We start from the raw sequence: 13,872 nt of genomic DNA on the forward strand, positions 1-13,872 counted from the left end.
TTAAAGTTGTAAAAGCTTGTCGACCAAGATTTCATAAATTTCTTGGTATTAATAGGCCTGTAGTGATGTCCCCCATGTCCCACATACTGGGCATCAACAGGAAGGGATATATAGGAGAGAGCGAGGTAGAAATTTTTTGTTTTTTGTTAAAGATTAAGGATTAAGGTAAGTTCTATAAATATACAGTAATCATGAATTATGGATTTGTACAATATTATTTTATATATATATTTTCCAACTAGGGTTGTAGCTTAGCAAATAATAATAATTCATCATAAAATTGTTAAATCAGAAATTAATCCACTTGAAAGAAAAATTCTACATTTGCAATTTCATACACTTACACACAAGCATCACCAGTTCTCACTCTCCTATACAAACTATAACTTAGCCCTTCCTCCTAAAAACTCTTGTGCTGCCTAAATATTCATCCCTCTATGGTGGGTGGGATGCCTGCACGCCAGCCGGTATAATGAATGTACTGTATACAGTTTACCCAACATGCAAAACTAAAGGACCTTATATTGTAAACTACTCCATTGTCTAATTACTTCCATTAGCCTCCTCCCTTTTAGAAGAAATTCTGAATTACACGCCAGTTTTAGCAACCTATTCATCTTCTTTTCTCAATATTTTCTACCTTTCCAGTTTTATTAAAAGTTGATTTTAATAAATGAAAGTATATTCCACAATCCTTTTAATGTGTCAAAGTTTAAGATGATGTTCCCTTGCAAAACAATCCAATGTAAGGATCATTCAATAGAAAATAATCTATCTATCATGGCACTTCCCCCAATTTTGGGAGATAGACAACATACAGAAAGATTACAAGGGGATTTTTTCCACATCATTCCTCCTTGCTTGACGAAGGACTCAGCATAGTTTGGTTGGTAATGCTAAGGTGCTACACCCCAGCCTCTCCCATCTTCCACCATAAATGAAGCATCATATGGTAGCAGCAGGGCCTATCGGAACCGCGTCATAATCACTCACCATTCATCTTTATTTTTAGCCTCTCTCACATCTATCCTCCTGTCACCTATGGCTTTTTTCACTCCATCCATCCACCCATATCTTGGCCTTCCTCTTACACTTCTCCCGTCAACTCTTGCATTGATCATATTCAGAAGATGATAATTTTCCATCGTCTCTACATGGCCAAACCACCTTAATACATTCATATCCACTCTAGTTTCTGATTCATTTCTTACAAAATAATAAAGCAAATAAATGGTAATTATGAATGAATAAAATGTAACAAATTTGAATATCTTGTAACAGAAAAACACTACTAATTCACAGTTAAATTGCAGGTGTTGCTGTCCTTCACTCCAATTTCAGAAAACATCGAAGAAAGAAAATGGTATAAGCTATACTCACCAAAAAGTGAACCAATTCCACATGAAGTATTCTATAATAACCAAAATGTAACTTAACAATGGTTATGGCGAGAATTGGATTTCTTGGTCTAATAAGATAGAAAATAACTGAGGATTAGTGAAGAGCAGTAAATCTTTCTGAAAGAATAAACAGAAACATAACACTGTTGCATAATGCAAAAAAGAAAAAAAAGACTACTATAAATAGCCAGCTTTAACTATGGTTTGCCTATTCAAAAATGTTCATGCTCACAATAAGCATTCAAGGACCCTTGTTTGCCCTAAAACAGAAGTGATAAACTACAAGATAAACTAACTGGATGTTTTAATATATGTAACCTTTAAAATCAAATAATTCAACAAAAACCATAAACAGTATTTGGAATAGCTCTCTTATAACTAAAATAATATATCAATACAGCACTTTTAACTATTCTAAAATAAATCCCCTCTTGAACATTATACAGAGCTTTAATATCCTAGAGACAATATATTGTTGGATTTTAAGTAGTTTAGCTAAAGACAGACACAAAATCAATCACAATGATTATCCTAGTAGGTCCTCTTTTATAAATAAGATATATCTCTCTTGGTTTTTAAACTTATTGAAATAATAAACTGAAAAGGTTTAAAACCCTCCTAAATTTCTCTAAAGTGTTTTTCTCCTTAGGCAAGGAATCTAGATCACCTACAGAGGATTACAAAATAGTTCAACCAAACCTATGAGTCATATTTTAAATGAGGACTTTGAGCTAGAGCAAAGTACTGTACAGCTAACACTTCAACTATTTAATATGAATAGAGTATTGTACTTACTGTACACCAACATTACAAAGTGTTGCATCAATTCCCTCATTGTTTCAGACATAAAATATATTCAGTAAGCAATATTTGGCAACTATTAGCCCGGTGGTACAATAGGCACCAAAAGTGATGCAACAAATTGCCAAATTCATCGTATGTACTTTCTTAGAAACTCTTGTGGGATAGCCAGTTAGCATACTCTGCTCTAATTATTGTCATCCTCTGTATTATTATCATTACTTGCTAAGCTGAACCCTAGTTGGAAGAACAGAATCCTATAAGACCGAGGGCTCCAACAGGGAAAATTGCCAAGTGAGGAAAGGAAATAATGAATCTAGAAGAGAAGTAATTAACCACTGAAATAAAATATTTTAAGAAGAGAAATAATATTAAAATGATATTTTAATTATAAAATAAATTTTTGAATATACTTACCCGGTGAATATATAATAGCTGCAACTCTGCGGCTCGACAGAAAACACACTCAAAAAACTCGCGAGCGATCGCTATGAAGGTTGCGGGTGTGCCCACCAGCGCCAACTGTCGGCCAGATACCACTCTTGTATGTAAACAAAACCTTCAATTCTTCTCGTCCCGCTGCGTCTCTATTGGGGAGGAAGGGAGGGTCATTTAATTTATATATTCACCGGGTAAGTATATTCAAAAATTTATTTTATAATTAAAATATCATTTTTAAATATTTAACTTAGCCGGTGAATATATAATAGCTGATTCACACCCAAGGAGGTGGGTAGAGACCAGAGTTAATTATGTTTACAGCGTATAAGCTAAGAGTTTTTTCATTTTGACAGTTATCAATATAACAAAACCAAAATATATAGGTACCTGGTAAGGAAGTTGACTTAGATGATTACTCTGCCTTGTAAATCTGTCTTCCTCACGGAGCCCAGCGATCCTCTTAGGATGCTGAAAGACTCCCAGGAGCTGAAGTATCAAGGGTTGCAACCCATACAACAGGACCTCATCAAACCCCTAATCTGGGCGCTCTCAAGAAATGACTTTGACCACCCGCCAAATCAACCAGGATGCGAAAGGCTTCTTAGCCTTCCGAACAACCCATAAAACAATATTAAAAACATTTCAAGAGACAGATTAAAAGGATATTGGAATTAGGGAAGTGTAGTGGTAGAACCCTCACCCACTACTGCACTCGCTGCAACGAATGGACCCAGTGTGTAGCAGTCCTCGTAAAGAGTCTGGACATCTTTTAAGTAAAATGACGCGAACACTGACTTGCTTCTCCAAAAAGTCGCGTCCATAATACTTTGCAGAGATTTATTTTGCTTGAAGGCCACGGAGGTTGCTATATCTCTAACTTCGTGCATCTTAACCTTAAGCAAACATCGGTCTTTCTCATTCAAGTGAGAATGAGCTTCTCGTATTAAAAAAATCTGATAAAATATGACAAAGCATTCTTTGACATAGGCAATGAAGGTTTCTTAACTGAGCACCATAATGCCTCAGATTTCCCTCGTAATGACTTAATACGAGCTAAATCGAACTTAAGAGCTCTAACAGGACATAATACTCTTTCCAGTTCGTTGCCTACGATCTCTGATAAGCAAGGAATATCAAAAGATTTAGGCCAAGGACGAGAAGGCAGTTCATTTTTGGCCAGGAAACCAAGTTGAAGTGAACAAGTGGCTTTAATCTGTAGAAAAGCCGATGTTCTTACTGAAGGCATGAAGTTCATTGACCCTTTTAGCCGAAGCCAAGCACACTAGGAAAAGTGTCTTGAGGGTGAGATCCTTCAGGGAGGCTGAATGTAATGGCTCAAACCTGTCTGACATGAGGAACCTTAGGACCACGTCTAAGTTCCATCCAGGAGTTGCCAAACGACGTTCCTTAGAGGTCTCGAAAGACTTAAGGAGATCTTGGAGATCTTTATTGTTGGAAAGATCTGAGCCTCTATGTCGAAAGACCGAAGCCAACATGCTCCTGTAGCCCTTAATCGTGGGAGCTGAAAGGGAGTGAACCTTTCTCAGATGTAAAAGAAAATCTGCGATTTGGGCTACAGAGGTACTGGACGAGGACACAGATGCTGACTTGCACCAGTCTCGAAAGACTTCCCACTTCGACTGGTATACTCTAATGGTAGAAGCTCTCCTAGCTCTTGCAATCGCACTGGCTGCCTCCTTCGAAAAGCCTCTAGCTCTTGAGAGTCTTTCGATAGTCTGAAGGAAGTCAGACGAAGAGCGGGGAGGCTTTGATGGACATTCTTTACGTGGGGCTGACGTAACAAATCTACCGTTAGAGGAAGACTTCTTGGAAAGTCTGACAGCCATTGAAGTACCTCGGTGCACCACTCTCTCGCGGGCCAGAGGGTAGCAACCAACGTCAACCTTGTCCCTTCGTGAGAGGCGAACTTCTGCTGTACCTTGTTGACTATCTTGAATGGTGGGAATGCATATGTCCAGAAAAGACCAATCCAGTAGAAACGCGTCTATGTAGATTGCTTCTGTATCTAGGACTGGAGAGCAATAGATTGGTAACCTTTTGGTCAACGAGGAGGCAAAGAGGTCTATGGTGGGTTGACCCCAAGTAGCCCAAAGACTCTTGCCCACGTCATTGTGGAGGGTCCATTCCGTGGGTATCACCTGACCCCTCCGACTGAGACAGTCTGCCAAGACGTTCAAGTCCCCCTGGATGAATCTCGTCAACAGGGAGATGCCTCGAATTCTTGACCATAAGAGAAGGTCCCTTGCGATCTCGAGCAGCGTGAAGGAGTGTGTGCCTCCTTGCTTGGAGATGTACGCCAAAGTTGTGGTGTTGTCTGAGTTGCCTCTACCACTAAGTTTCGAAGAAGCCTTCTAATATCATCAAGGCCAAGTGGACTGCTAATAGCTCCTTGCCGTTGATGTGCATGCTCTTCTGACTTGAGGTCCACAGACCCGAGCATTCCCGACCGTCCAGGGTCGCACCCCAACCCAAATCCGACGCGTCTGAGTACAACACGTGGTTTGGGTTCTTGACTGCTAGGGATAGTCCCTCTCTCAGACTGATATTGCTGTCCCACCATTTCAGGCATGCCTTTACTGGTTCGGAGACTGGGAATGATACCGTCTCTAATGTCTTGTCCTAGTTCCAGTGAAAGGCTAGATGGAACCGGAGAGGCAGAAGGTGTAGTCTCCCTAGTGAGACAAACTGCTCCAGGGATGAGAGAGTCCCTACGAGACTGTTCCAACTCCTGACTGAATAAACGTTTCGTTTCAGCATTAGTTGGACTTCGAGCAGGGCTTGACTGCAAATCTCCATCCCCAAATATAGAATAATCTGGGATGGGATCAGTTGGGACTTTTAGGTTGACCAAAAGTCCCAACTCCCTGGCCAGACTCAACGTCCAATGTAGATCCTGCAGACAGAGAAGACTGGACGATGCTCTGAGAAGCCAGTCGTCCAAGTACAGGGAGGCTCGGATCCCCGATAGATGGAGGGATTTTGCCACATTCCTCATGAGCCTCGTAAATACGAGAGGCGCAGGACTGAGGCCAAAGCACAGGGCTCGAAACTGGTATCCCACATTCCTGTAAACAAACCTCAGAAACGGTTGGGAATCCGGGTGTATAGGAATGTGGAAGTATGCCTCCTGAAGGTCGAGAGAGACCATCCAGTCGCCTTCCATAAATGCTGTCAAGACAGCCTGGTAGACTTCATCGTGAAGTTTGTCTTGACAATGAACACATTGAGCGCACTTGCCTCTTACGTACTCCTGCAGTGAACATGGCTGCCAAATCATGGAGCCATCCCTGAGGGACTTGTTCCTGCAGAGAACGTGGCTGTTAGATCATTGGAGCCATCCCTGAAAGCCTTGTTTATGTATGACATAATTGTACAGCAAAACTTCAAAGGCTCGAAAATAGCTGTGAAGTCGACCTTTAAAATCTTGGAGCGTCTCATGGCCAGGCACCAGGGAGAGTCTATGAGGTTTGAGAAGTCTATCTGGGCAGAGGCAGGAACTCCCAAGCCGAGAACTTCTCTCGTGTCATATCAGACTCTCGCTCTATAAGCCAGTTTAAAAGAAGGGAAAGCAAAGGCTGTCTCCCCCAAACTCCTCCTGGTTATAAACCAGTCGCCTAGCAAACGTAAAGCTCTCTTAGAAGAGCGAGAGAGCACTAGCTTATAAAACAACGGCTTCGAAGTAGCTAGGCCTAGTGTAAGCTCTGACGTTTAGGCGAACGAGGAGCAGCAGTTACAAAAAGATCCGGACAAAGATCCTTAAAAATCAGCATGATTTATTTAAAGTCCATAGAGGGCTAAGCAGCTTTAGGCTCCTCTCCGTCTGACAGAGTCCTCAAGGGAATATCAGTAGGAGGGGGAACAGCAACTTCCTCATCTGAAGGAACCTTGTCCGATAATAGCCGAGTCTCAAGCAAGGGAGAGACCTACCGTGGTGGCAATGCTTTACAAGCAGAGTCCACACGCACTAGTGCATTAGTAGCGGACCAGGACGCAACGTCATGTAACTGCTTGACAGTCTGTGAACTGTCAACAACAACAGGTGCGTGAGACCAGGACGTTGACAGTCTGTGAACTGTCAACAACAACAGGTGCGTGAGGACGCACAGCGTCCACTCGAGACTGCTTTGACCGCCTAGACTGAGCAGTCAAAACAACTCTAGAATGCGGAGGTTGACGCTCAGCGTCAAAACAAGTCAACTCCGATTGTTAGCGAACGTCCTGAACGTCAACAGGAGCATCAGCAAGTGGCCTAACGTCCAAATGTGGCTGAAAATCCACACGAGACCGCATCGAGTGTGGTTCTAAACAACCTGACTGACGTGACTTGGCTACGCCAACGTCAACAGGACGCACAAAGGAACGTTAGGGTGGCTGAAGGCCAGGATCTCGATGAGATAAACGGCTAGGCTCAACGGACTTATCGGCAGAATAGTCTTCCATAAGGGAGGCAAGCTTATTCTGCATGTCTTGCCGTACAACCCAAGTAGGATCAACGGGAATGGTTGCGGTAAGAGACGAGGGTAACGTCTGTGACCGCAAAACCTTGCCTACAAAAAGACTCTCGGAGTCTGTGTTACGCTTTTGTTAGGCGGCGAGCAGTCTTCCGATGACTGCATAGGGTCAGAGCTGTCCTAATGGTTAAAACCAGGACGCTGGACCTGTCCTGAAAGGACTGACTTTCGCTTAAAGGGCCTCGAAACCTTGTTCCACGGTTTCTTATGCGAAAAGCCTTCGGATGACGAGGAGAAAATCGTCTCTCTCACCTTATGGTAGGGGTGATCTTGGTAAGATACACCCGATACCATAGAGGGAACGTCTGTTCGCTGATCAAGGCCTCTCGAACCCATAAGTCGTACGACATTACTTCTCCCCTGGGCTTGGGAGCTTGCAAGAGGTCCCGGACTAGGCGAACGACAGGCACGAACAGACGAACCCTCGGTCGCAACACTGATAACACTTTGTGCAATATCACTTTATCACTACGATTTTCTGTTTTGCACTTATTTCACTGAAATCGAATTTTTTAACAATTCACATTAGGTATGAATAAAACTGATTTCTACCTGAAGCACGCAATTCTACCCTCATCAAAAGGTTGTAATTGCGAAATCAGTCGTATAATGTAAGCACATTAATACCAGCAAAAAACATTAAACATATTTTAAGATAAAAAAATCAGTGGCTGGGGAAGAGACTAAACACTAGTTCATTCAAAACTACGTTTTCAGTCTCTCACCGTACATTGCCTTGGGACGAGAATAAAAAACTAAAAACGTTTTATCCTTTCTCCCCATACAGAGACTAGGGACGAGAGTAACTCGAGAACAACGTTACCCGCTTGGGACGAGATAAAGATCGGAACGTTTTCTCTCCTCTCTCTCCCTCCGTCTCTATCTCTCTCTCTCTCTCTCTCTCTCTTGATTTCGCACCTAAGAGAAGAGCCCACATACATTTCGTCAAAAAAACAGGTTATTTGACCAAAGGAAAAAACTGAAAGGTTTTTCAATTAAAAAGTTCCTTTAAAATAGAATTTAAAATATTTAAGCTTTGAAAGAAGAATGAACAAAACGTCAGAATCGATTTACTCTTTCTGCAAAGTGAAACCGTGATACTCTCTCTCTCTATCGTAACGATAGAGCGCAAACTGCGTAGCATAAATAAACTAAACGTTAGTTCATCTTTGAAACAGTACGAAGACTATTCAAAGAAAATCTTTCATAAAATATCTATTAAAAAAATTCATTTAATAAGTTTTAAATCATTAGCTCTTTAAAAGCTACTTACGATTGAAAGGGCTCAACGTTGTTTAAATTCGGTTTCCAAGTTAGGACCGCCTACTCTCAGGAAAGGTCGCATATAAACAAATCATTAAAATTTATTTTGATGTTTATTATAAAAGGAAAGCTAATCGAAGAGGCCTAATAAAGGCGGTTGAGATATAAAATATATAGAGGAAAATCTATAATTAATTTATAACGTGATAAGATAATTACTAAAAGCCTAAACACACTTCCGTACTGAGGGAAGGGTCGGCCATTTAAAAGTCAAGGAAAGTCCAAAAAACAATCCAAAGTCATCAAAAATTAAATCTATCCAAAAACGAGTTCAAGATTTAAGTTGAAGATAAAACACCTGTACTGCGAAAGCTCAAACCAAAATGAAGTACTTCACCAAATATGTTAAGAAAACTCCAGGTTCTACAGCGAGTATGAATACGTCTTGTCGTCAACGTCAACAGAGAAGAATTGAAGGTTTTGTTTACATACAAGAGTGGTATCTGGCCGACAGTTGGCGCTGGTGGGCACACCCACAACCTTCATAGCGATCGCTCGCGAGTTTTTTGAGTGTGTTTTCTGTCGAGCCGCAGAGTTGCAGCTATTATATATTCACCGGCTAAGTTAAATATTTAAAAATAAATCTTTCATATATAAACTATAAAACCTTAAAAAAAAGAAGAAGAGAGATAGGAGAGAATAGTGCCCAAAGTGTAGCCTCAAGCAAGAAAACTCTACCTTAAGACAGTGAAAGACCATGGTACAGAGGGTATGGCACTATCTGATAATAAGTTTCAGTGATTAACTGTAGAGTCACAGAAGGTATTTCCTCAGTGAATGGTCATTGTTAATTCAACAAATGTATATCTAAAGAAAGCAGTAGGAAGGACTGCATATAAGCATTAATCTAATGTAATATGACAAATTCGGATATAATTTGTATTTTTCCTAACCATACAAACCTTAGCTATTTACATTGGGTTTACCTTTTAGCGTAGCTGAAATGGCGAGCCATTAGAATTTAACGAGGGTGTATTACCCCCGCGCTAGTTAGCGGGGGGTAGGGGAGTGGTAGCTAGCTACCCCTCCCCCCCTCACACACCGGTGAACTGCTTCACTTCACTTAGAGGTAGGACTTGTCTTGGGGGACAGGGCTGGCAGGCAAATATATGTAAATAGCTAAGGTTTGTATAGTTAGGAAAAATACAAATTATCTCCGAATTTGTCATTTGTTCCGTAACCGAAATACAAACCACGCTATTTACATTGGGTGACTTACCCCTTAGGAAGGGTGGAAAGTCCCCAGCCATACTGGCTTTAGCTTTACCCGGGGACTCAAAATCCGAGTGAGTCGCACTCGAGAAAAGGAGTCCCTGCAACTCACAAATTCCTTGCTCCGCAAGGAAACGTGTGGCCTACATAAGCTTGTGTGTGAAGGAAGAAGTGTGACCCGTCCTAGGCAGTTGACCTGGAGTTCCAGAAGGAACTCTGGGTTAGGACGTTCCCAATACCACCTCGTCAGGGTATGGGGGACGCGACAGTATTGACTCAATACTCGGAACACAAGGAAGCATGGTTTACCTGCAGATGTTTGAGGTCAGCTATGCAGAGACCAGGATGCTGCTTCCCCAGTAGAGGGGACGATGAAGAAAGAAGTAAGGGCCAGACATACTTCTTTCGTTCATGCAGACTAAAACCTGATAACAATGCCCTCAACCTTCTGCTACCTGTCCAAAAAGGAGCCTGAGGTTAGACCAGCTGTTGTGTAGCCACCACAGAGCGATAGAAACGTATCGATACTCCTGTGGGTCATATCCTGCAGGAAGCGGGCTGCAAAGGTCATTAGACGCTTCCAGACTCCAGCTTGTAGCACCTGCATCACAGAGTAATACTACTCGAAGGCGAGGGACGTTGCGATGTATCCGACATCGTGCTGTAGGGCGACGTGACGGAGGAGGGTCTGGATTCAGGTCGAGATGAATGTCCTTGAGTCCGAGCTGAAGAGGTATACTGGAGACTCTCCCCTGTGTCATTCCTGTGCTCCCAACCCGGCTGCACATGAGGACAAACTGCAGCTGTTCCCAAAGATAACCCCTCAATTCCTTTACTGGCAAGAAGGAGAAGGTTTGGGTCATCTGATACAGAACGGTGACTCGAAATCTTGAAGGAGCTGGACCGAAGGGCCAGGACCCCAAGATTCTGAGTCTAGCAAACCACTTAGGAGCGAACCTGAATGTTGCCTTCCCCTATTCCTTAGAAAGGGCGGAGTCGTACGAGACCAAGAAGATTGCTTACACACTGGCCGAGGCCAGAGTGAGCAGGAGCACCGTCCCCCAAGACGGAATACGACCAGGGGCCTGACGTAATGGTTCTTGAGAAGATCTCTAAAGGGACTAAAAGTCCGAACCATGCTCCATGGAGGAGGTCTCACTCCGACTGGGGGCAGGGACGTTCGCAGCTTCGTATGAGTGAAGAAAGGTCCAGCGGGAAGGAAAAAGTCTATTCCTTTCAGCCTGAAGGCCAGAGAAAGGCTGAGCAACAGGCTTCATTGCCGAGAGCGGAAAGGAGTTTCCTCCCGCCAAAAAGCAATAAGTCCGTTATTGCTGGAGAAGAGGCCTCAAGGGAAGAGGTATCTCTCCCACGACACCAACCACATAAGACTCTCCACTTCGTCTGGTAGACCCCTGCGGATGACTATCGCAGGTGACGCGACCTCCGCTCCGCGACTGTAGAGGGTTGTCTCTTCTTGAGGAGGCGGCGTAGTGTCTCCAGGCGCGAAGCCGAAGCGATGCCCCGGCTCGTGAAAGATATTGTAGTGTGGTTGTTAGAGTAGCCTGTGCCGTGGGAGAAGCTCTCTCAGGAGTTCCGTCAGGGGAAGCAGAGGGTCCGGAAACCGTTCCGCGTATAGTCACAGTGGAGCTCTCAGGGCCATCGAAAGGTTGACAGACAACCTGGTCTTGTTGAGACCCATTCTCAACAGACAACAATGGTGGGAAGACGCAGGCGTCGATGTTGTCCCACCATCACCGGAAAGCATTTTGCCAAAGAGTCCTGGGGTCTGAGACTTGGGGGAAGAACAGCGGAAGCTTGAAGTTCCAGGCTGTCGCGATCAGGTCCCCCAGGCCAGGACTTGCTGGCTACTAAGGCCAAAGACCCCTAGGTACCCTCTATCTGCGAGGCTCTGCCCAGATAGTCAGAGAGAACATTCCTCTGCCCGGAATGAGCGAGCCGATAGTGGTATAGAGAGGACCTTGGATCCTCTCAGTATCTCTACTGGAAGATGCGAAGGTATGAAAATGCGTCCCTTGCTGGTTGGAATACGCCAGTACCATGAAGTCGTCGCGCACGGAGCGACTCGGCAGGAACTGTAGGATCTGTAGAGGGGCCAGACTACGGCCCCTAAGCCTGCCTGAATGATGGAGAGGTATCCTTCAGGTCCTGACCATAGGCCTGAACCTGAACATGCGCCCCCCCCCCCCCCCCCCCCTTTTCTTTGACGAGTCCGAGAACAGCATCCAAATGTGGGGAAAGGACGAGAATATCCACTCCCATCAAGAGGTTCCATAGGTCAACACCCATTGCAGGTCTAAACGTTCCGCTGGTCCCCTAGGGGCCAGAAACTCCGGTTAATCGTTGCTTTGATACCACCGGAACTTGGGCCGCCCCACAGGGAACCTATCCTGAGGCGACCGTTCGGGACTTTAGACGGGTCAATGAGGAAAAGAGACCCAGGAAACGTTCCAAGGTAGGGCTGAAAGCTCTGCTTGACTGAGAACAGGTACTGCGACTCTCCTCATCCTTGCCACAGTCAACTGAAGGGAAGGCTCGGAGGAGGAGGCAACAGCATCTGGCGTACCCAGGCGGTCACCCATCCAAGTACTGATCAGCCCAACGTTGCTTAACTTCGCTGATCGGACGAGAAGCGGTGTTTCCAACGTGGTAAGGCCGTTGACTCCATATCATGGCTAGATACCCCAGATGTTGAGGCCGAAGTAGAGAAGGCTCCTAGCAAATTACCATGATCCCTCACTCGTGGTAAGGACCCGGAAGCTTGTCCCGGCGTTGAAGAAGGTCGAACCCGAGCCTACCGGAGTTGACCAGACCTCCAAAAGGCGAAGGAGGTGGAAGCCTGCTCCTGAGCGGCCATGAGGAAAGCAGGGAGAGTTCTTTGGGGAAAAACCTGCGATGCCGCGGCGGGATCGCCAAACCGCATCTTAAGTCTAGGCTGAATTCCAAGAGCTTCCTGGAAGATGGATGGAATGGAAACTGGAAGTACCCGTCCTTCCGATCCAGGGCCTAAGGAGTCCCGCCGCCTCGTTACCAGTCTGATCGATTCTGCTGTTCCACGCTGGACGAAGTTTGTTCGACAAACTTGAACAGAGCTGAGAGGTTGACTACGGAATTCCCGTCTCAGATGCTTTCCTACGAGAAAGGATCGACTGAAGAAGCCGGGGGGTGAAGCCGTCGACGATCCTATGGAGGACCTTCTGCTAAGGCATGTACCATTCTGCCCAAACGGGCAAAACTCTTGCCGACCCCCTGGCATAGAGGTTCGGTGACACTGAATTCGCTGACAGAGACGGAGAGATGGTATGAGCGAGGCGCGATATCCCTGGCTGATCACGGAGATCGTGCAGGAATTGGCATCGGGAAGCTGTTATCCGGATGAGTAATCTTAGGCATCCTCCCAGCGTGAGACCTGCAAGGGGGGGTTGCCAATCCTAGAGTTTGTGAACTCTGCCGCTCCCTCTAGGATTATGCCCCCCCAGGAGAGCTTCCCGTGCTACCTGTCCCTGACAGGAGGGGACTGCTATTGGACACCTTGTCTTAGCTGCCGTAGCCGGTCCGATAACTTAGGCCGACGAGGCTGAAAGAAGAGGCGCTGGAGGCCTGCAGGGTCTGGAAGAAAGCGCCTTGGAGGAGTGAAAACGGAAGTCGACTTCCTCGGCACAACCGCTGTCCATGTCTCTGTCCTTGGGCACAAACAAGCTCTTCCCAAGGATGGAAGAGTGTCTGAGCTTGTCGACATCCACGGAGGAGACACTCGAGAGGAAGCCCTCAGTCACTGCGTCTAGATGGTCCAACCTCGAGCTTGCCCGCAAGTTCGAAACTTGGTGACGAAACGCCAAGGTGCTTGAGCCCGAGAGGCGGAAAGTACCCATGACCTTCCTGGAGCTTCCTTGTACAAAACCTCGGGTCGCAACCGAGGAGGGAAAGGACCTGGTAAGCCCCTTCCACGAGATGGAGAAGAGGAAGGGGTAAACCAGTCACCGCTCACCCGACGGAGAAATCTCGAACGGAAAGCTCCCTGGCAAGACCCTTCCAGGGAATGACGAGGAAGGGCTAACCCAGGTTCTGGAAAGAAGAATGTTGCTCAGACCTCCCTGAAGATTCTTCCTGCTCTTGCATGTGCCATGCTCTGCGTTTACGGGGTG

At 45.2% G+C, this 13,872-nt stretch overlaps 1 protein-coding gene and 1 pseudogene across 1 annotated transcript in view; one reads left to right on the plus strand and one right to left on the minus strand.

The window, feature by feature from the left end:
* The window catches only part of LOC137621506 (extended synaptotagmin-2-A-like), a 72,944-nt gene extending 71,369 nt beyond the window's left edge, over nt 1-1,575 (plus strand). Inside the window, exon 10 of the mRNA XM_068351858.1 lies at nt 1,314-1,575. Coding sequence (XP_068207959.1) covers nt 1,314-1,436 — 123 coding nt within the window. The 3' untranslated portion in view covers nt 1,437-1,575. The remainder of the gene's footprint in view (nt 1-1,313) is intronic.
* Nucleotides 1,576-12,272: 10,697 nt separating this feature from the next.
* LOC137622122 (5S ribosomal RNA) lies at nt 12,273-12,390 on the minus strand (annotated as a pseudogene).
* Between the last annotated feature and the right edge of the window lie 1,482 nt (nt 12,391-13,872).

Source organism: Palaemon carinicauda, chromosome 28, assembly GCF_036898095.1.
Source record: "Palaemon carinicauda isolate YSFRI2023 chromosome 28, ASM3689809v2, whole genome shotgun sequence".
In the NCBI taxonomy this organism is placed as follows: Eukaryota; Metazoa; Arthropoda; class Malacostraca; order Decapoda; family Palaemonidae; genus Palaemon; species Palaemon carinicauda.